This window comes from Vipera berus (assembly GCF_964194415.1).
Source record: "Vipera berus genome assembly, chromosome: Z".
NCBI classification, from domain to species: Eukaryota; Metazoa; Chordata; class Lepidosauria; order Squamata; family Viperidae; genus Vipera; species Vipera berus.
In genome coordinates, this window is record NC_138205.1 from 3,488,050 (window position 1) to 3,508,039 (window position 19,990).

Sequence of the window (19,990 nt, forward strand, 5' to 3'; positions counted from 1 at the left end):
ATCATGTAACCATAGGGATGCTGCAATGGTCATAAGGGTGAAAAACGGTCATAAGTCCCTTCTATCAGTGCCATTGTGACTTCAAATGGTCACTAAATGAATTGCAAGTCGAGGACTACCTGCACAGGATCTGGGAAAGCAATGGGTAACAGAATGTAGAAAGAAAAATGTTCCACAGGGTCCAGTCCAAGCTGGGAATAAACAAAATGGAGGCTGCTTTAGAAAGAATGTTGCAGTTTATTGAAGAGAAGAGCCAGACAGGAAGATGGCTCTGGGAAAAGTGACTACATGTAGCTGGGAGTGGTGGGTTTTTATACCTTCTGAGGCTCTTGAGGTTGTTTCCTGTTCCTCTTTGAGGCTTTGTATTTCCTGTCTCATGTACTTTGACCTGAGTCTGAGTGGATGCCGGTGCTCATCTCCGTTTCAAAGCCGAAGAGCCAGCGCTTGTCCGAGGACGTCTCCGTGGTCATTTGGCCGCATGACTAGATGCCAAAGGCGCACGGAACGCTGTTACCTTCCCACCGTAGTTGTCCCTATTTTTCTACTTGCATTTTTACGTGCTTTCGAACTGCTAGGTTGGCAGAAGCTGTGACAAGTAACAGGCGCTCACTGTTACGCGGCACTCGGGATTTGACCCGCCAAACTGCCGACCTTCTGATCGACAAGCTCAGCATCCTAACCCACTGAGCCACCGCGTCCCTGTTAGTTTGGGTGGGGGTAAGTAGATTTTAGGGGTCTTTGTCTTCCTAATTCCGTAGCTTCTAGCTTCCTGGCCCCAACCTTCCTGAATGGATGATTAAATTTGCATTTTTAAAAGCTGGCCTCTGCCTAGGGCAGGGGTCTTCAAACTTGGCCCTTTTATCACTTGTGGACTTCAACTCCCAGAATTCCTCAGCCAGCATGCCTGGCTGAGGAATTCTGGGAGTTGAAGTCCACAAGTGATAAAAGGGCCAAGTTTGAAGGTTCCTGGCCTAGGGTTAATTTCGGGGGCTGGTTTCTGTCTTTTTTTTAAGATCTTCATTATTCATTTGGGGAAATATATTCTGCCTTTTTAATATTTCCCCAAATATTTCTTTCTCTGGATTCTTCCCACAAGAATATCAGAGTTGGAAGGCAGCTTGGAGGTCTTCTAGTCCAACCCCCTGCTCAGGCAGGAAACCTTATACCAGAGGTCTTCCAACTTGGCCCTTTGATGACTTGTGGACTTCAACTCCCAGAATTCCTCAGCCAGACACGCTGGCTGAGGAATTCTGGGAGTTGAAGTCCACAAGTCATCAAAGAGCCAAGGTTGCCTATACCCCTGCCTAGCCTAGACAAATGAATTTGACTGGATTTAAAAGGTTCAGACCCTTTAAGGTCTGGGGAAAAAATTGGGGGGTGGGGTGGGGGGGTTATGGCTCCTTTAAGAGACAGAGAAGGGCGGGGCAGTGACGTCACAAAGCATATGATTGATCGGCTCTCCTAAATCCTCCTCTTCCCCCTCCCCCCCCACGCTTTCATCACCTGCCTCTAGCCGGCCTCAAGAGAAAAAAAGCCGGAATGTTTCAACGTCTATTTCCGGTTTCGATTAGAATTAGCACTAGAGGGATTTAGAAACCCCCTCCACCCCCAAAATGGGGGCATTTCAAGACTCTCCATCCGAAAGGCACCTTGTTCCGTTGCTTTTAGCTTATCCTTCACGTTTTAAGGTTGCCATTTCGACGTGGACGGTGGAAATTAATGCCGTTCCGTGGCCGTTTCCCCCTCTCCTCCCACGCTTTGCTCCGCTCGGGAGCCGGAAGCTGATGGGCGCAAACGCAAACCCCTGCCACCTCTTTAGGTCTGTTTCCAGCCTCCTGGCACGTGACGGGGCGGGGCGACGCTGGTAGGTGGGTGAAGCCGGAAGAGGAACCCCAGTGAATTTCCCACCAGGCGAGATGAGTGGTTTAGGGAAGCTGTTTGGGAAAGGTGAGGCTCCTATCTCCATCTCCCACCCCCGCCTGAGAGTTGGTATCGCCCGAACCCCCATAGGGGATCCCTAGACTTGGGAGCAACCAAGTGGCGCGAGGGGGGGGGAAAAGAAAGAGAAGCGGGGAAAAGAAAGAAAGGATGGATAAATGAAAAGAGAGAGAATTAGGGGGGGTTTATTATTTCCCCCCCTTTAAAAAATGGGGCCTTATTTACAGGAAACGTGGCTTGGAGACACTGGATGGTTTTAATTGCTCCTCCTCTCCGGTCTTCCGGGGCTGGGTGAAGGGGTGCAGCCCCTCCCCTCCCCCAAATGCAGAAAAGGATCTGCTCATTATTTGGGGAGGGGGGCGGGGAAGATTTATGTGCGAGATTTGATAGCCCCGTAGAAAGATTCTGCTTTTCTCATCTTCTTTTGATAACATTTTTTTAAAAAAAAATACCTGGAGTGAACTAAGCTGAAGGTTAAAGATGCATGCACCCCCCGCCCCCCAAAATGGTGTATTCCAGTTATGCATTGGGTTGGGGCTGGGATCAGGCTGGGGGATGATGGGACCCCCCCAATCCAATAGGGGTGATTGGAGGCCCCACCCAATGGGGATGGTGAGACCCTCAATCCGATGGGGATGATAGCAGCCTCAAGTCAACAAGGATGATGGCGTCCCCAACCCAATGGGCATGATGGAACCCCAACTCATTGGGGATGATGGGGGCCCCAACCCAATGGGCATGATGGAACCCCAACTCATTGGGGATGATGGGGGCCCCAACCCAATGGGCATGATGGAACCCCAACTCAATGGGGATGACGGAATCCCCAACTCAATGGGGATGATGGGACCTCAACCCAATCGGGATGATGGAACCCCAACTCATTGGGGATGACGGGGGGCCCCCAACCCAACAGGGATGATGGGAACCCAACTCAATGACGATGAGGGAATCCCCAACTCAATGGGGATGATGGGACCCCCCCCAAACAGTGGAACAGCTTACCTCCAGAAATCGTGGGTGCTTCATCCCTGGAGATTTTTAAGAAGAGACTAGACATCCACCTGTCTGAGACGATATAGGTTCTCCTGCTTGAGCGGGGGGGGGCTGGACTAGAAGACCTCCAAGGTCCCTTCCAGCTCTATTCTAATTCTAATTTATCCCAGCGGCACTGATGGGACCTCCAATTCATTGGGAACGATGGGATCCTCAACTCAACGAGGATGATGGGACCTCCAACCCAAAAAGGATGGGACCCCCCAACTCACTGGGGATGATGGCAACCCCAGCGCGAGAGGGATGACACCATTTTTGAACAAAGCCACTTCACGGCCATCAACTTGCGATGGCTCTTCCCTGGTAAATTTCTTTGATTTGACGACTCCACCCCCACCCACCCCCGTTCTCCTGTTCTCCAGGCAAGAAGGCCAAGGCCCCCACCCCACAGGAGGCCATCCAGAAACTTCACGAGACCGAAGCAATCCTGGTCAAGAAGCAGGAATTCCTGGAAGAGAAGATCCAGCAGGAGCTACAGTCGGCTAAGAAACATGGCACAAAGAACAAAAGAGGTAGGAGAAGAAGGGGGAGGGGTTCGGGGAGGGGGAGCAGCCAAACCTGAACCTTCCCCCCCCCAAAAGGAATAAGGAGGAGCCAGAAAAGATAAGGGGGTCCTTGAAGGGAAAAAAATAAATAGGAAAAGTTCTCCCTATCCTAAGCAAATATTGGCGTTCCTGTTCTCTGTATTATCAGCTGTGGTGTTCTTTGAAATACGCACATGTGAATGCACTCCCGTAGGGGGTACTTTGACTCACGCATTCAGTTTGTATCCTGACTTCAGTTCAAGGAAGGCAGGATTTAGTGGGGTCCTCCATGCTCTCTCAGCTGGGTTGTTTCCTTGCAGACGTTTCGTGACCCAACGAGGTAGCGTCATCAGTGCTAGAAGGGTGTGGGGTTCGCGGAATGGAGGAGAACGGGGGGGCAGGAGGAGGGGGGGAGGAAGAGGAGGAGGAAGAGGAGGACTGTGGGATCCTTGGTGCTCTCTGAGCTTAGTTGTTTTCTTGCAGATGTTTCACTATCCAACTAGAGAACATCATAAGTGCTAGAAGGGAGTAGGGTTTGTGGAGTAGAGGAGAAAGGGAGGAGGGGGAGGAAGAGAGGAGGAGGAGGACTAGGACTGTGGGGGTCCTCGGTGCTCTCTGAGCTTTGCTTGTTTTCTTGCAGATGTTTCATGGCCCAACTAGGTGACTTCATCAGTTACCTTGATGATGTTAAGCACTGATTGTTACAGTGATGTTAGGCGCCGATGACATTGCCTAGTTGGGGCTTGAAACGTCTGCAAGAAAACAACCAAGCTCAGAGACCACCAAGAACCCCTCTTTTCCCTCCTGAGCTACATTGCTCTACATTGCACCCCATTTCCCTTCTAGCACTGATGATGTTCCTTAGTTGGGTCAAGAAACGTCTGCAAGAAAACAGCCAAGCTCAGAGAACACCGAGGACCCCACAGTCCTCCTCCTCCTCCTCCTCCTCTTCTTCCTTCACCTCCTTCTTGCACTGATGATGTTATCTAATTGGGTCATGAAACATCTGCAAGAAAACCACCCAGCTCAGGGACCCCAAGGACCCCACAATTATCTTCCTCCTCCCTCCTCCTCCTCTTCCTCCCTCCTCCCCTTCTAGCACTGATGACGTTCCCTAGTTGAGTCACGAAATGTCTGCAAGAAAACCACCCAGCTCAGAGAGCACCAAGGGCCCCACAATTGAACCTTGAGTTATAGATATTCTCTTCTCTAATTTAGGGGGCCAAAAATCAGGGATTTGCTAGCACCATTTTTTATTCATCATCATCATCATCATAATAATAATAATAGTAATAATAGTAATAATAATAATAATAATTAATAATAATAATAATAATAATAATAATAATAATAATAATAATAATAATAATAATAATAATAATAATAATAATAAAGTTAGAAGGAACCTTGGAGGTCATCTAGTCCAACCCCCTGCTCAGGAAAAGAATGAGTCTTTCCTAAGTGCAACTCGATTTTATCAGGGACATTTTTTAAAAATCGCCCCTCTTAATAAATTCAAGCAGTCAGAAAAGACACTACCGGACTCCTAATATTATTTACGTGTCCTTTGCTGGGCCAAATTTAAACGCACCTTATAAAAAAAGGTTCAAAAACTGCCTATAATCATTTTCAATCCTGAGTCCTCAGATCTCTGTTTTACCGTATCTTCTTTATACATGCTGGATGACCTTGTCTGGATTTAGCTAAACAAGAGTCAGGCTGATTAGTAACTGAGATAGAAAACAATTTTAAAATCCTAGAGCAGCGGTAGGCAACTTTGGCTCTTTTATAACTCGTGGACTTCAACTCCCAGAATTCCTGAGCCAGCCACGCTGAGGGGAAAGGGAGAGGTTTCCAAGCTGAGCCATGGCTGGCTCAGGAATTCTGGGAGTTGAAGTCCACAAGTCATAAAAGAGCCTCAAGGTTGCCTACCCCTGGCCTAGAGTGTAGCAGTTTCTCAACTCCGCCCTCTTTAAGATGTGTGGACTTCAACTCCCAGCATTCCCCACCTTCTAAAGTGAGGTTGAACGGTAAAATCCTAGAAAAAGATTACAGGTCGTCCTCAATTTGCGACCACAACTGGGCCCAAAATTTCTGTCGCTAAGCGAGACATTTGTTCACTGAATTTTGTTCCATTTTACGACCTTTCGTGCCACAGTGGTTAAGTTAGGAACACAGTGGTTAAATGAATATGGCTTCCCTAAATGACATAATAATAATAATAACAACAACAACAACATAATGTCGCCCATAATCCGTTTTATTTATTTATTTTATTTATTTATTTTTGGGACTTATATGCCGCCCTATCTCCCGAAGGTTTTAAACTATTGGGGGCGGGAGAAACCCAAAAGGAAGTAATTTTAATGGTGTTATATAAACACATTTGAAAATTACTTCCTTGTGGCTTTTATATCAACACACAATCTTAATAGCTGCCTTGGATGATTTTCCTTAATCTTCCCTGAGTGTGGCTAATGCCGGTTGATAATTATTATTTTTTTAAAGACTTGTTATCTGTTATCTATTTTTCTTTGTAACTGTTTGGTTAGCTCTATCAATCAATCCAACACAATTCGTCCTTGCCTTACAACCACAATCGGGACCGGAATTTTCTTTGCCAAGATAGCTGGTTGCTAAGTGAGTTCTCTGTCCAGTTTTACCACCTTTTTCGGCCACAGTTGTTTAAAGGAATCTCTGCGGTCGTTAAGGGAATCAAGCCGTTGTTAAGGGAAGCCGGCTTCCCCCATTGACTCTGTGTGTCGGAAGCCGGCTGGGGAGGTTGCAATTGGCGGTCACCAGGGCGATGTAAAGTGAGGCCTGGGTGTCAGTCAGCACTGTTTTCAGTGCCGTTGTCACTTTGAACGGTCGCTAAGCGAATCAAGGACTGGCTATGGGCAGGATTGGCAGTTTGGCTGTTTTGCAAGCCCTTCTTGCTCGACCACCCCGAAGTCAGTCTCCTTTCTCGTATTTGGGGGTCTCTCCTCCATGAGGACCGGAAACATGGAAGGGTTGCATTGGGTTTGGAAAGGGAACCTCAAAGGGGAACCGGGAGGGGCCAATCCGCTTCTGAGCCTCCTTTCCTTCTCCGCGCAGCTGCTTTGCAAGCCCTCAAGCGGAAGAAACGCTACGAGCAACAACTGACCCAAATCGACGGGACCCTCTCCACCATCGAATTCCAGCGCGAGGCCCTGGAAAACGCCACCACCAACACCGAAGTGCTCAAAACCATGTCGGACGCTGCGCGGGCCATGAAAGAAGCACACCAGCATATGTGAGTGGGCCCCTTTCCCCCCCCCCCAGGCCATGGGTAGGCAACCTGGGCTCTTTTATGACTTGTGGACTTCAACTCCCAGAATTCCTGAGCCAGCATGGCTCAGCTTGGAAACTTCTCCCTTTCCCCTCAGCATAGCTGGCTCAGGAATTCTGGGAGTTGAAGTCCACGAGTCATAAAAGAGCCTAGAGTGAGCATTCCGGTTCTTCCTTTGATTCAAAAGTCCGGTCCGTGTTTTGCCTTTAGCTTAGAGCAGTGTTTTTTCAACATTTGGCCCCTTCAAGATGGGTGGACTTCATCTCCCAGAAGTCCCCACCCCACATCCTGCTCCTCCTCTCTTCCTCCTCTTCCTGGCTTCCTCCATATGTTCCTTTTTCTTTTTCTCTTCTTCTGCCTCCTCCCCTCCCCTTCCTCCTCCTCTTCTCCTTCCCTCCTCTTCCTCCCCCGCCTTCTCTTCCCTTTCCTTCTCTCTCCTCTGCCTCCTCCTCCTCCCCTCCATCACCTCCTCCTCCCCTTCTCTATATCGAAACCCCCCTCCCTTCTAGCACTGGGTCATGAAATGTCTTCAAGAAAAGAAGCAAGCTCAGAGAGCGCCAAGGACCCATCAGTTCTCCTCCTCCTCCTCTTCCTCCTCTCTCCAAAAACCCCACTCCCTTCTTAGTGCTGATGATGTTTCCTAGTTGGGTCATGAGATGTCTGCAAGAAAACGAACAAGCTCAGAGAGCACCAAGGACCCCACAGTCGTTGTCATCATCTTCCTCCTCCTCCTCCTCCTCCTCCTCCTCCTCCTCCTCCTCCCTTCTAGCCCTGATGATGCTACCTAGTTGGGTCATGAAACGTCTGCAAGAAAAGAACCCAGCTCAGAGAGACCACCAAGGACCCCACAGTTCTCCTCCTCCTCCTCCTCCTCCTCCTCCTCCTCCTCCTCCTCCTCCCTTCTAGCCCTGATGATGCTACCTAGTTGGGTCATGAAACGTCTGCAAGAAAAGAACCCAGCTCAGAGAGACCACCAAGGACCCCACAGTTCTCCTCCTCCTCCTCCTCCTCCTCCTCCTCCTCCTCCTCCTCCTCCTCCTCCTCCCTTCTAGCCCTGATGATGCTACCTAGTTGGGTCATGAAACGTCTGCAAGAAAAGAACCCAGCTCAGAGAGACCACCAAGGACCCCACAGTTCTCCTCCTCCTCCTCCTCCTCCTCCTCCTCCTCCTCCTCCTCCTCCTCCTCCCTTCTAGCCCTGATGATGCTACCTAGTTGGGTCATGAAACGTCTGCAAGAAAAGAACCCAGCTCAGAGAGACCACCAAGGACCCCACAGTTCTCCTCCTCCTCCTCCTCCTCCTCCTCCTCCTCCTCCTCCTCCTCCTCCTCCTCCTCCCTTCTAGCCCTGATGATGCTACCTAGTTGGGTCATGAAACGTCTGCAAGAAAAGAACCCAGCTCAGAGAGACCACCAAGGACCCCACAGTTCTCCTCCTCCTCCTCCTCCTCCTCCTCCTCCTCCTCCTCCTCCTCCTCCTCCTCCTCCTCCTCCCCTCTTCCTCCTCCTCCTCCACAAACCCCCCTCCCTTCTAGCACTGATGATGTTGCCTAGTTGGGTCGTGAAAGTCCTGCCAGAAAACCGCCCAGCTCAGAGAGAGACCACCGAGGACCCCTCAGCTTTCTTCTTCTTCTCCTTCCTCCCCCTCTCCCCCTCCAGGGACATCGACAAAGTAGACGACTTAATGGCCGAAATCACCGAACAACAGGATATCGCCCAGCAGATCTCCGATGCCATATCTAAGCCGGTTGGCTTCGGGGACGATGTGGACGAGGTAAGGAGGGCGGCCATCCTTGGGCTGGCGTTCGGAGGGATGGGCCCTGGGAGGCAGAGGCTTCGGATGCGAATCTCGCCCTTCGAAGGGTGCCGTTGCCATCCGCCGGGTAGACTAACAAAATTCGTTTTTCTTGTCGTGCACGTATCTCTGTGTGGGCGTGTGTATGTATACATAGACCCAGAACGGAGAGAGTGAAGTGGATGTCGGCCAGTATAACTGAATCAGGAGTGACGTGGTTGTTTACAGGCGAGCGGGGGGGGGGCGGAGGGGCCGATAACGCGCTCAGTGGCCAAATCAATCGACAGCACGCGAAGCGAGGCTTACATGCGAGGCTTACATGATGTCAGCCTACACACTGATTTATTTATTTATTTATTTATTTATTTATTAGTTGAATTTATATACCGCCCTATTCCCGAAGGACTCAGGGCTGTTCACAGGGCAGTTAAAACAGTACAAAAAAGAGAATAAAATGGAATCAAATTAGTACAAGCCCACAATTAATAATAACAATAAAAATTAAAATTTTAAAATTAATTTAATATAATTTAACATGATTTAATTAAAATACTTTAAAATTTAAAATCCCTCAGTCCAGGCCAGACAATTCAAACAACCAGGTTTTTAAGTCCCGGCAAAACGAGCGAAGGTCAGGGGCAGTCCGAAGCTCCATCGGCAGTTCGTTCCAAAGGGCAGCCGCACTCACAGAGAACGCCCTCCCCCTGGGAATCACCCGCCGGCAATCTCTAACCGGCGGAACCCTAAGGAGGCCCTCCCTGTGGGTGCGCACAGGACGATGGGAAGCTGATGCTGGTAGCAGGTGCTCCCTAAGGTAATCCGGACCCATGCCATTTAGGGCTTTATAGGTCATCACCAGCACCTTGAATCTCTGATGACGTTAGCAGACGCTGACGAAAGCTTAGCTTACAATAAAAACTCTCTGTCCTGGAGGTCTGTGTTTAACATGTCCTTTCGCCCCCGGTCAGAAGGAGCCGGCCACCTGGGCTACGGGGGTTGTGCTCTCCCAATAGGCCACCAACTCCTGGCTGGCAACCTGCTCGGCGGCCCCACCCTGTCAGCCCCTAGTTGAGGCTGGCGGCAGAAAGGCCACACCGGAGGTCCAGCCATCGCCACCCAGGCCTCGCTCTGCCCCATCAGTTGCTTCCTGCCTGAGGGGCGCCCAAGCAGGGCAGGACGGCCACCCGTGCCCGGAACTCCTGGACGGCCACCAGGTGGCGGTGAGGAGACCACCTTGCTTCCCCTCGTCCCTGCTGGCTGTCCGGACTCTGCGGCCCAGCGCCCCCCTCCCCCCGAAGGTCGTAAGGCTGGGGTCGCGGCTGGAGTGCGGGCGTGGCCGGAGCCGCTCAGCCCTCCAGCTGCGTCCTCCTGGTCATGCGGCAGATCCGGCAGCGCCACCGGCCAGTTTAAAGAGAGTGGCCATGAGGGAGGCACCCGACGCAGGACTACGGGCGAACAAAGGGCATCTGGCCAGGGAGGGACCGAAGCCGCGCCTGCCCACCTGCTCTTCCTCCTAACCGGACGTCCTGCTCGCTGCTTTCAGAGTTGGCCCGGCTGGAGCCGACAAAACACCGCCCGCCTTGCCTGCAGCCACTCCCAGCTGCCATCTCAGCCCCTCTGCCATGTTGCAGCAAATGGCTGGTTTCGGCATGATGTGGCTCTTTCCCTCTGGCCGGATGCAAAGATGTGCACCACTTGGTGTTTGTTTGCCTCCGGCAAGGGTCCGCACCACACCCAAACCGGCCATTTGCCATGACGCGCGAAGCAGCTGAGGTAAACAGCTGCCTTGCACATCATGACAAATGTCCGGTTCAGCGCAGCATGGCTGCTTGCCTCCGGCCAGAGGCAAAGATCCGCACCACTTGCTGATTGTTTGCCTCCCGCCGGAGGCAGGGATCTGCGCTCCACTGGCCATTTGCCGCGACACGTGAGGTGGCTGCTTGCCTCCGACCGGAGGCAAACAGCCGCCTCGCACACTGCGGCAAACGGCTGGTTCGGCGCAGCATGGCTGCTTGCCTCCAGCTGGAGGCACACGGCCACCTTGTGCAGTGAGGCAAATGGCCAGTTTTGGCGCGGTGTGGTTCTTTGCCTCCAGCTAGAGGCAAACAGCCACCTCGCGCGTTGCAGCAAATGTCCGGTTCAGCACGGCGTGGCTGCTTGACTCCCTCACTGCCTTTTAATATCTCTTCCCCCACCTCCTTTAATATCATCTCTTACCCCACCCCCTTTAATATCATCTCTTCCCCCACCCCCTTTAATATCATCTCTTCCCCCACCCCCTTTAATATCATCTCTTCCCCCACCCCCTTTAATATCATCTCTTACCCCACCTCCTTTAATATCATCTCTTCCCCCACCCCCTTTAATATCAGTGAGGCTCCTCCAGTGGACCATGCCCCGGTGCTCGCCCCGGTCCCATCCGCCCTCCGCCAGAGACCCTCAGATCTGCCCCAGTCCTGCCCATTTCTACACAGGTGCCCCTGACGCGAGTGACATTGAGCAGGCCACGCTCACCCAGTAGGCCATGCCCATGCCAGCCACCCCCCACCCAGTGGGCCATGCCCATCCGGCACCCGATGATAAATAACTGGGGTTTGGGTTGCACTCGGTCTCTGAAAGGTTCGCCATCACTCTTTTTAACATGTCCTTTGTAATGAATATACCTGGGACTTGAATGTTGCCGACGAATATGAGCGAGAAATGCTACAACGGGCCTGACCTTGGGAAAGCCTCGCGAAGCGATGGGTGGCTAACTATGAGAAGTTGGCTTTCCTCCACAATTGCACCCGGAATAACCTATCACCAAAATCATTCCGTAAGAAGCCAGTAGTGGACACAGTGGAAGGCCATGCCCCGGTCCGACAATTCCAGAATCGAGTGATGCGCACCATGATTAATGACCACCGTAGGCAGATTAACGCCCAAACCATGAAAATCAAGGAACATCGAGAATGCTGCCACGCTGGACTGTCAAACAAACATTCTAACTCACTTGACTTTGAAATACACTCCGCAATGCGAAAAGCCCGCCTGAAGAAGATTGACACTCTCAGGCGCAAAACGGAAATTTTAAGAACATTAGAAAATCGGCATGGTGAAAAGATACTTGCACACAAATTCTCATCAGAAATGCTCACCGACAGGCAGACCTCTGTCTTACCGTGAGATGCAGGCTTTAATCTTATCACACGCCAAATCAGTTGATTTTTGCCGTAGCCCTCGAATCAATGATCTTTCAAATTGAGGCCAACGAGGAGACCAAGAATACCATCAGACAACGTCTAATGCAGGGCTTTTCAGCCAGTAGTACGGGTACCACCTGTGGTACATTGGCACCTGGCAGGTGGTACGCGACCCTCCTAGAAAAGTGGTAGCGGGGGAGGGGAATGAGCTGAACCGGTGGCAGCACCGCACAAACCTGAGCGAGAGACGGCTGGAGCAGCAGGGCTGTCGGGGCTCAGCGGAAGCGCCAGGATCAGCGCCAGGATCCAGCTGGAGCTCAGCACTGATCCTGGCGCTTCTGAGCCCAGAAGAAGCGCCAATCAGCTGGAATGTTGCAGCATCTCCAGGGTCTTGTGATTTACATTCAGATGCTTGGCAACCGATTCATATTTATGACGGTCACAGTGTCCCAGGGTCATGTGAAGTGACCAAAACTTGCTGTAACCACCCAACAGACGGGGGGGGGATAAAAACCAAACACCCCCCACCCCACCCTCGCTGCCGATCCTCAACAGAAATGCTCACAACAATGAAAACCTCGGACAGGAGGAAGAGCGCCGCTGGGCGGGCAGGCAGGTGTCTTGCTCGGCTGTGGCTTGGGGGGCACTTTTTTCAGTGCCATTGTAGCTTCGAACAGTCACTAACCGAACTGTTGTAAGTTGAGGACTACCTGTACTTCATCACTTTTTTCCTTTTTTTTTTTGGTCATCAAGTTTTTGACACCTTGCTAGGCGACTGGTGGTACTCGGATGTTGCCATATCCTAAAAGTGATACAGTGGGTGAAAAGGTTGATCTAATGGGGCTCCTCACCAATCATAGACGTAACTACACCATATCACAGTCAGAGGAGGCCGCTCCCGAAGAACTACGTAAAGGCAGCTGGATTGTCATCCTGCCGGCCGACAAAGGCAGAGCAACACTAATCATGGACAGATCAGAATACTACCAAAAGATCCACGCCCTACTTGATGATAGGAGCTCATACTGAGTTGTGATGTCGCTTAAGAACCAAATCAACAAAGTGGCCGACAGGCTCAAGACACAAAGGAAAGTCCACGAGAAAAACCTGAGCACTATTCAACCCAAGGACTCAGCCACAGCGGAAATTTATGGGTTGCCCCAAATCCATAAAAAGGTGTCCCGCTACGTTCAGTTGTTTCACTCAGGGGCACTGCAACCTTTGGGTTGGCAAAGTGGCTAAGTAGACGACTCCAACATCTAGTCGGATGTACAACTACTATAGTCAAATCCTCAGGGGACTTTCTGAGCAGGCTGAAAGTAACAACGATCGAGGCCGACGAAGTAATGGTATCGTTCGATGTAGTGGCACTATTCGCCTCAATCCCACAAGGGCTAGTGGTATCCGCCGTACGAGAGCTACTACAAAGTACTCAGCCACGGAACCCCGAATTGCCCCATTCGGAAGACCTTATTCAGTGACTGAATTTCTGCCTCAGGACATACTTTGAAGGCGATATACACGAACAAATAAAAGGCACACCAATGGGTTCACCGATCTCAGGGGTAATTGCAGAGGCAGTTTTACAAAAATTAGAAGATAAGGCGATGGCTGAGTACAAGCCTAAATTTGGGGCAAGGTATGTCGATGTTACATTTGCTATCATGAAACGCCAAGACAAGGCTGGATTCATGGATATACTCAATTCGATTTACCCGGATATCCAGTTTGCGATAGAAGAAGAGACGGACAATACCTTGGCATTTTTAGATGTATCAATTTGCCAGGAACCTAATGGTACTTTTTCCACCAGCATCCCTCGGAAAGCGACAAACACCGACCACATTTTACACGATAGTAACCACCCCCTCGCGCACAAAATCAGCTGCATCCGGACATTATTTAACAGAGTCCACACCCATTGCAGCAGGGCAGCGGCAAAAGTGAGAGAACGGATACACCTTTATCAGGTACGTGTACAGAATGGTTACTCAGTAGATTTCATTTGACGCTGCTGCTGACACCGAGAACCACAACCAACACAACCTCCACCTGGACAACACTCCCATACATCAATGGGGTATTGGAGGGGGCTGCACAGACACTCGCAACCCATAATATCAAGGTGGCACCCAAACCCAGTGAGACCCCGCACACAAGGATGATGCACCCCAAGGAATCCTTGGCTAAAGAAGAGAGGTCATTGGTGGTTTGCCGAATTAATTGCAATGACTGCAAATGCAACTACATCAGGGAAATCGCAAAACGTTTACAAACAAGGATTCATGAGCACAAGTTGGTCAGGTGGACAGAGCAACAGTCCCAAGTTTGGACACGTACGTTTGAGAACAACCACACGTCCAAGGTCACAGGGGCTAAGGTCATCATCCAGGATCCAAGAAAGGGTAGCCATCTGCTGAAGGAACCCTGGCTGTCTGACCAACGTTCGATCAATCGACTTGTCGATCTGCCATCGGCATACCAGACGCTAAAACAGCACGAACAAACACGCAGGAGGCCGGAATGGGTAAATCGCCGACCAACCCCCCCCCCGTCCGTATCATTATTCAGAATGGGGAGATGGAAGATCCAGATTACACACCAACAGATACACCGACGAGGCTGGAAGTCACGGCAATTGGGGGTGTGAAAGAATGGACCAGACTGACGACAAGGAGACAGCATGATTAACGCAACGAACATGGCTGAGAGATCTCCAATAAAAACAACCATACAGCATGCCACTTGTTGTTTGCCTCCGGCCGGAGGCCAAGGATCCGCACCAAGCTGAAAACGGCAATGTGCAAGGCAATTTTTTGCCGCCTCGCGCGTCCCCTCAAATATCCAGTTCGGCACGGTGCAGCTGCTTGCCTGCGGCTGGAGGCAAAGATCCACACCAGTTGCCGGTTGTTTGACTCCGGCCGGTGGCGAAGATCTGTGCCACTTTCCGTTTGTTTGCCTCTGGCTGGAGGCAAAAATCTACACCATGCCGAAGCCAGCCATTTGCCATGACACGCAAGATGGCTGCTTGCCTCCAGCCAGAGGCAAACAGCCACCACATTTGCCACAGCAAATATCCGGTCCCATCCCCCCTCCACGGAGACCCTCGGATCCGCCCCAGTCCTGCCCATTCCTGCACGCGAGGACCCCTGACGCGAGTGATGCCGAGCTAGCCACGCCCTAATGTCAATGCTTTTTTTTTGTCATGGAACCCACCGGAACAGAGTTCCGGCACCGTTTTTCAACGGATTTTCCATGTTTTCAAAATGACTTTTGAAAATTTGATGTTTGGTCCATATGGTGTTGAATCGCCCAATCGAGCGTAGCAGATCGGCGGCAAAAACATTAAAACGGTGGATGCGGGCTGCTTGTGTGTTGAGTCCGATGCATGCGTACTTCGTCTGCTCCGGTTGTGATGGCGCTGCTCGGCTTGTGGCACTGCTCGGCTTGTGGCGCTGCTCGGCTTGTGATTGGTCGTGTGGTTGCACGCTGAGTGCTTACTGCAGGCGGCGACCGTTATGCTTCATTGCACAACTGGCATGTGTGGGTGTGTGTACAGTGATTGACTACATGCGAAAGGTAAATAATTTCTTTATTTTAAGACACCGTTGGGGAATTGTAAATCATTTTTTAATTCTTAGTGTCAAAGTGTGACCCCAAATTTAAAAATGAAAAAAATTACTAATTACTTCTCAACCACTGGTCCTGCTAAGAACTGAATGTATAATTTTTTAAATAAAAGATTAACAAGATGTGAGTTCTGGCACCTCTTTTCTTACAAAAAAAGCACTGCCTAATGTCAACACACAACTTTGACAACCTTAGCAGACGCTGACGAAAGCTTAGTTTACAATAAAAACTCTCTGTCCCGGAGGTCTGTGTATTAAACATGTCGTTTTTAATGAATATACCTGGGACTCGAATTTTGGAATTGTTGCAGACATACACATATACTTATATATACACACACAAGTGCATCCGAAGTAGATTGCATTGTTTCTTTCTCTAGGCCACGTTTTTGTGTGTATGTGCGGTATAGGCTTATTTTATTTTATTATTGTTTGTCACATTTATGCAGTGTATGAGGTGGTTACCCTCTGAGAGATATATGCAACGAAATCTCATTTTAATGTAGGCTGATTTGTATACATTTAAAGTGACAATAAAGTTATTATGCTATTCTATTCTATTCTATTCTATTCTATTCTATTCTATTCTATTCTATTCTATTCTATTCTATTCTATTCTATTCCATTCCATTCCATTCCATTCCATTCCATTCCATTCTATTCCATATTTCTATTCTGTTCCATTCTATTCTATTCTATTCCTTATTTCTATATTCTATTCTATTCTATTCTATTCTATTCTATTCTATTCTATTCTATTCTATTCTATTCTATTCTATTCTATTCCATATTTCGATTCTACTCTATTCTATTCCATATTTCTATTCCATATTTCTATTCCATATTTCTATTCTATTCTATTCTATTCTATTCTATTCTATTCTATTCTATTCTATTCTATTCTATTCTATTCTATTCTATTCTATTCTATTCCTTATTTCTATATTTTATTCTATTATATATTCTATTCTATTTTCTGTTCTGTTCTATTCTATTCTATATTCTATTCCTTATTTCTATATTCTATTATATATTGTATATTTTCTTTTCTATTCTATATTCTGTAATCTCTATTCTATTCTATTCTATTCTATTCTATTCTATTCTATTCTATTCTATTCTATTCTATTCTATTCTATTCTATTCTATTCTATTCCTTATTTCTATATTTTATTCTATTATATATTCTATTCTATTTTCTGTTCTATTCTATTCTATTCTATTCTATTCTATTCTATTCTATTCTATTTTATTCTATATTCTATTCCTTATTTCTATATTCTATTTATTATATATTGTATATTTTCTTTTCTATTCTATATTCTGTAATCTCCTATTCTATTCTATTCTATTCTATTCTATTCTATTCTATTCTATTCTATTCTATTCTATTCTATTCTATTCTATTCTATTCTATTCTATTCTATTCTATTCCTGTTTGTATTTGTACTTCTGCTTCTATTCACAGGATGAGCTGCTGGCTGAACTGGAAGAGATGGAACAGGAAGATCTCGACAAGGAGCTTCTCAACGTGGGCGAGGGCACTCCGGAGCTCCCCAGTGCCCCCTCTATTCGCCTCCCCAGTGTGCCAGGTATGATGATATCCCCACCCCTGAAGCTTAATGCAGGTCGTCCTCGACTTATGACCACAACAGTCATTGACATTTCTATTGCTTAGCAAGGCCGTGGTGAATTGAGTTGCACCCAGTTTCACAACCCTTTCGTTAAGTGAAACCGTGTGCTTCTTAAGTGAGTCACATGGTCGTTAAGCGAATCCAGCTTCCCCATTGATTTTGTGTGTTTGAAGCCAGCTAGGAAGGCCGCAAAGGGGGGGGTGAGGGGTGTCACGTGATCCCGGGGCTCTACAACCAGCGTAAAAATACATGCTGGTTGCCAAGCACTCAAATTTTGATTGTGTGACCGCAGGGATGCTGCAATGGCCATAAGTATGAGGACTGTTCAGTGAATTGTAACTTCGGGTATTAAACAAGTGGTTGTAAGTCAAGGACCTCCTATATCAGGGGTCTTCAAACTTGGCCCTTTTATGACTTGTGGACTTCAAGTCCCAGAATTCCTCAGCCGGCATGCCTGGCTGAGGAATTCTGGGAGTTGAAGTCCACAAGTCATCAAAGAGCCAAGTTTGAAGTCCCCTGATTGTGGACTATTCCCAGAATTCCTCAGCCAGGCACGCCGGCTGAGGAATTCTGGGAGTTGAAGTCCACAAGTCATCAAAGGGCCAATTTGGAAGACCCCTGACCTATATAATGTGACGAAAGAAACCCCCCCCCCCTTTCAGTCTGACTCCTTGTAGCTGTGGCAAATGTACAGGTAGTCCTTTACTTACGACCACAACTGAGCCCAAAATTTCAGTTGTTAAGTGAGACATGTTTGGCTTTTGCCCCATTTTACGACCTTTCTCGCCACTGTTGTTAAGTGAATCACCGCACCTGATAAGTTAGTAACCTGGTTGTTAAATGAATCTGGCTTTCTTTCCCCCCCCCCCCTTCCTTCAATTGACTCTGCTTGTCAGAAGGTTGCAAAAGGGGATCAGGTGACCCCGGGGGACGCTGCAACCGTCCTAAGTACATGTCAGTTTCCAAGCCATTGAATTTTGATCACGTGACCCCGGGGAACGCCGCAAAGGCCGTAACTAAAAAAACCCGTCCTAGGTCACATTTTTCAGTATAATTTTGTACGGTCGCTAAATGAAGTGTTATAAGCAACCTAGAACTAAGGAGAAACTTCCTGAGAGTGCGGACAATTAATCAGTGGAACAACCTGCCTCCAGAACTTGTGAATGCTCCAACACTGGAAGTTTTTAAGAAGAGACTGGACAGCCATTTGCCTGAAATGGTATAGGGTTTCCTGCCTGAGCAGGGGGTTGGACTAGATGACCTCCAAGGTCCCTTCTAACTTTTTTTTAATTATTATTATTATTATTATTATTATTATTATTATTATTATTATTATTATTATTATTATTATTATTATTATTATTATTATTATTATTATTATTATCAGCCCAGGACTACCTGTACAGTTTCCAGGAGCCAGGCTGTGGACAATGGGATGCTAGCCCCCGCCCCTGCCCCAAACAGGAGTGAGGAATTGACACATAGATGTTAGGTCCCTGAAGAGGTGTCTCGGGTTCAAATCTTCCCTTTCCTTCCCGCAGCTTCCAAAGTGCCCTCCGCCTCCCTGGATGAGGAAGACGAGGAAATGAAACAGCTTGCCGCCTGGGTGTCGTGATGCATTGTGGGAAATTTCCCCTCCACCTCCCTTGGTTTTCTTCGGAGATAGCGGCAGAGAGGACCCATTTCTCCCCTCCAGTTTCCATTGCCAGGGAAGTTACTGGGGGGGGGGGGGTTGGGGGCAAGGACAAAAAAGAGAGGGGAGGGGCGGAAGTCACACACCCTGCCTAAATTGACCTTACGTGCCGAATGTAAAGAGTTTTATAGACAGATTTATATAAATATATAAATATATATATATATATATAACTATATCAACAATAGAGAAGCGGGATCCTCTTTGGGGGCGGGGCTTAAAAGACCTCACTCCCCGCCCCCCCCCCCGCCCCAGATACAGACTGAATCTTTACATCATCTAGGCCAGGGGTAGGCAACCTCGGCTCTTTTATGACTCATGGACTTCAACTCCCAGAATTCCTCAGCCAGCATGGCTCAGCTTGGAAACCTCTCCCTTTCCCCTCAGCATGGCTGGCTCAGGAATTCTGGGAGTTGAAGTCCATAAGTCATAAAAGAGCCGAGGTTGCCTACCCCTGATCTAGGCCAAGGTTAGGCAACCTTGGCTCTTTTATGACTCACGGACTTCAACTCCCAGAATTCCTCAGCCAGCATGGCTCAGCTTGGAAACCTCTCCCTTTCCCCTCAGCATGGCTGGCTCAGGAATTCTGGGAATTGAAGTCCACCAGTCATGAAAGAGCCAAGGTTGCCTACCTCTGATCTAGGGCCAAGGCTAGGCAACCTCGGCTCTTTTTTTACGATTCGTGGACTTCAACTCCCAAAATTCCTGAGTCAGCCACGCTGAGGGGGAAAGGAAAAGGTTTCCATGTTGAGCCATGGCTGGCTGAGGAATTCTGGGAGTTGAAGTCCACGAGTCACAAAAGAGCCCAGGTGGCCTGCCCCTGCTCTAGGGATTAACTTTCTTTTTTTTAGTTTAAAAATTAAAAAAAATAAACAGGATTTCGGCCCTTCGTCAGGGGGGGCGCTCGGGAGGAGCGGAGGGGGTGACACACAAACGCACACCCACACCCACACTCCCTGAAAATGAAGCTTGGAAAGGAAAAAAATTCTCCAGAATTGTTCCGTCGTTCTGTCCTTCTCTTGTCTGGCTGACTGTCCGATTTTGGGGAGAAGTTCCCACCATTGGTGCTCTCTCTCTCTCGCTCTCTCTCTCCTTTTGGAGGGGGGGGCTGGGGGCTCAGCTTCGTCTCTGGTGCCTGTGGCCACACCAACGACACAAACACACGCTCCCGCTGGTTGTAAAAGAGGCAGTCTAGGATTCTCCTCCCCGCGGCGGGTTGCAAAGGAATTTG

The 19,990-nt window shown here is 48.8% G+C and overlaps 1 protein-coding gene across 2 annotated transcripts; it reads left to right on the forward strand.

Annotated features, from left to right (window-relative positions):
- The first annotated feature begins 1,886 nt into the window (after positions 1 to 1,886).
- Positions 1,887 to 19,980, forward strand: LOC308677154 (charged multivesicular body protein 4a-like). 2 transcript variants are annotated; one of them, XM_081343319.1, is made up of 6 exons: positions 1,887 to 1,947; positions 3,357 to 3,506; positions 6,615 to 6,792; positions 8,486 to 8,600; positions 16,901 to 17,024; positions 18,608 to 19,980. In XM_081343319.1, the coding sequence occupies exons 1-6, from the start codon at positions 1,917 to 1,919 to the stop codon at positions 18,679 to 18,681; spliced, it is 672 nt and encodes a 223-aa protein (XP_081199445.1). In that variant the 5' UTR covers positions 1,887 to 1,916; the 3' UTR covers positions 18,682 to 19,980. The 2 variants fall into 2 exon arrangements, with proteins under 2 accessions (XP_081199445.1, XP_081199446.1); XM_081343320.1 differs by lacking the exon at positions 1,887 to 1,947 and adding an exon at positions 6,071 to 6,158 and having other exon boundaries at positions 3,366 to 3,506.
- Positions 19,981 to 19,990: the final 10 nt, after the last annotated feature.

Bases quoted from the DNA above. Each gene is read 5' to 3' on its own strand.
- LOC308677154 (XM_081343319.1), top strand. From the start codon at position 1,917: ATGAGTGGTTTAGGGAAGCTGTTTGGGAAAG. The intron at 3,507-6,614 runs GTAGGAGAAGAA...TTCTCCGCGCAG, and splicing joins TGGCACAAAGAACAAAAGAG to CTGCTTTGCAAGCCCTCAAG. The intron at 8,601-16,900 runs GTAAGGAGGGCG...TTCTATTCACAG, and splicing joins TCGGGGACGATGTGGACGAG to GATGAGCTGCTGGCTGAACT.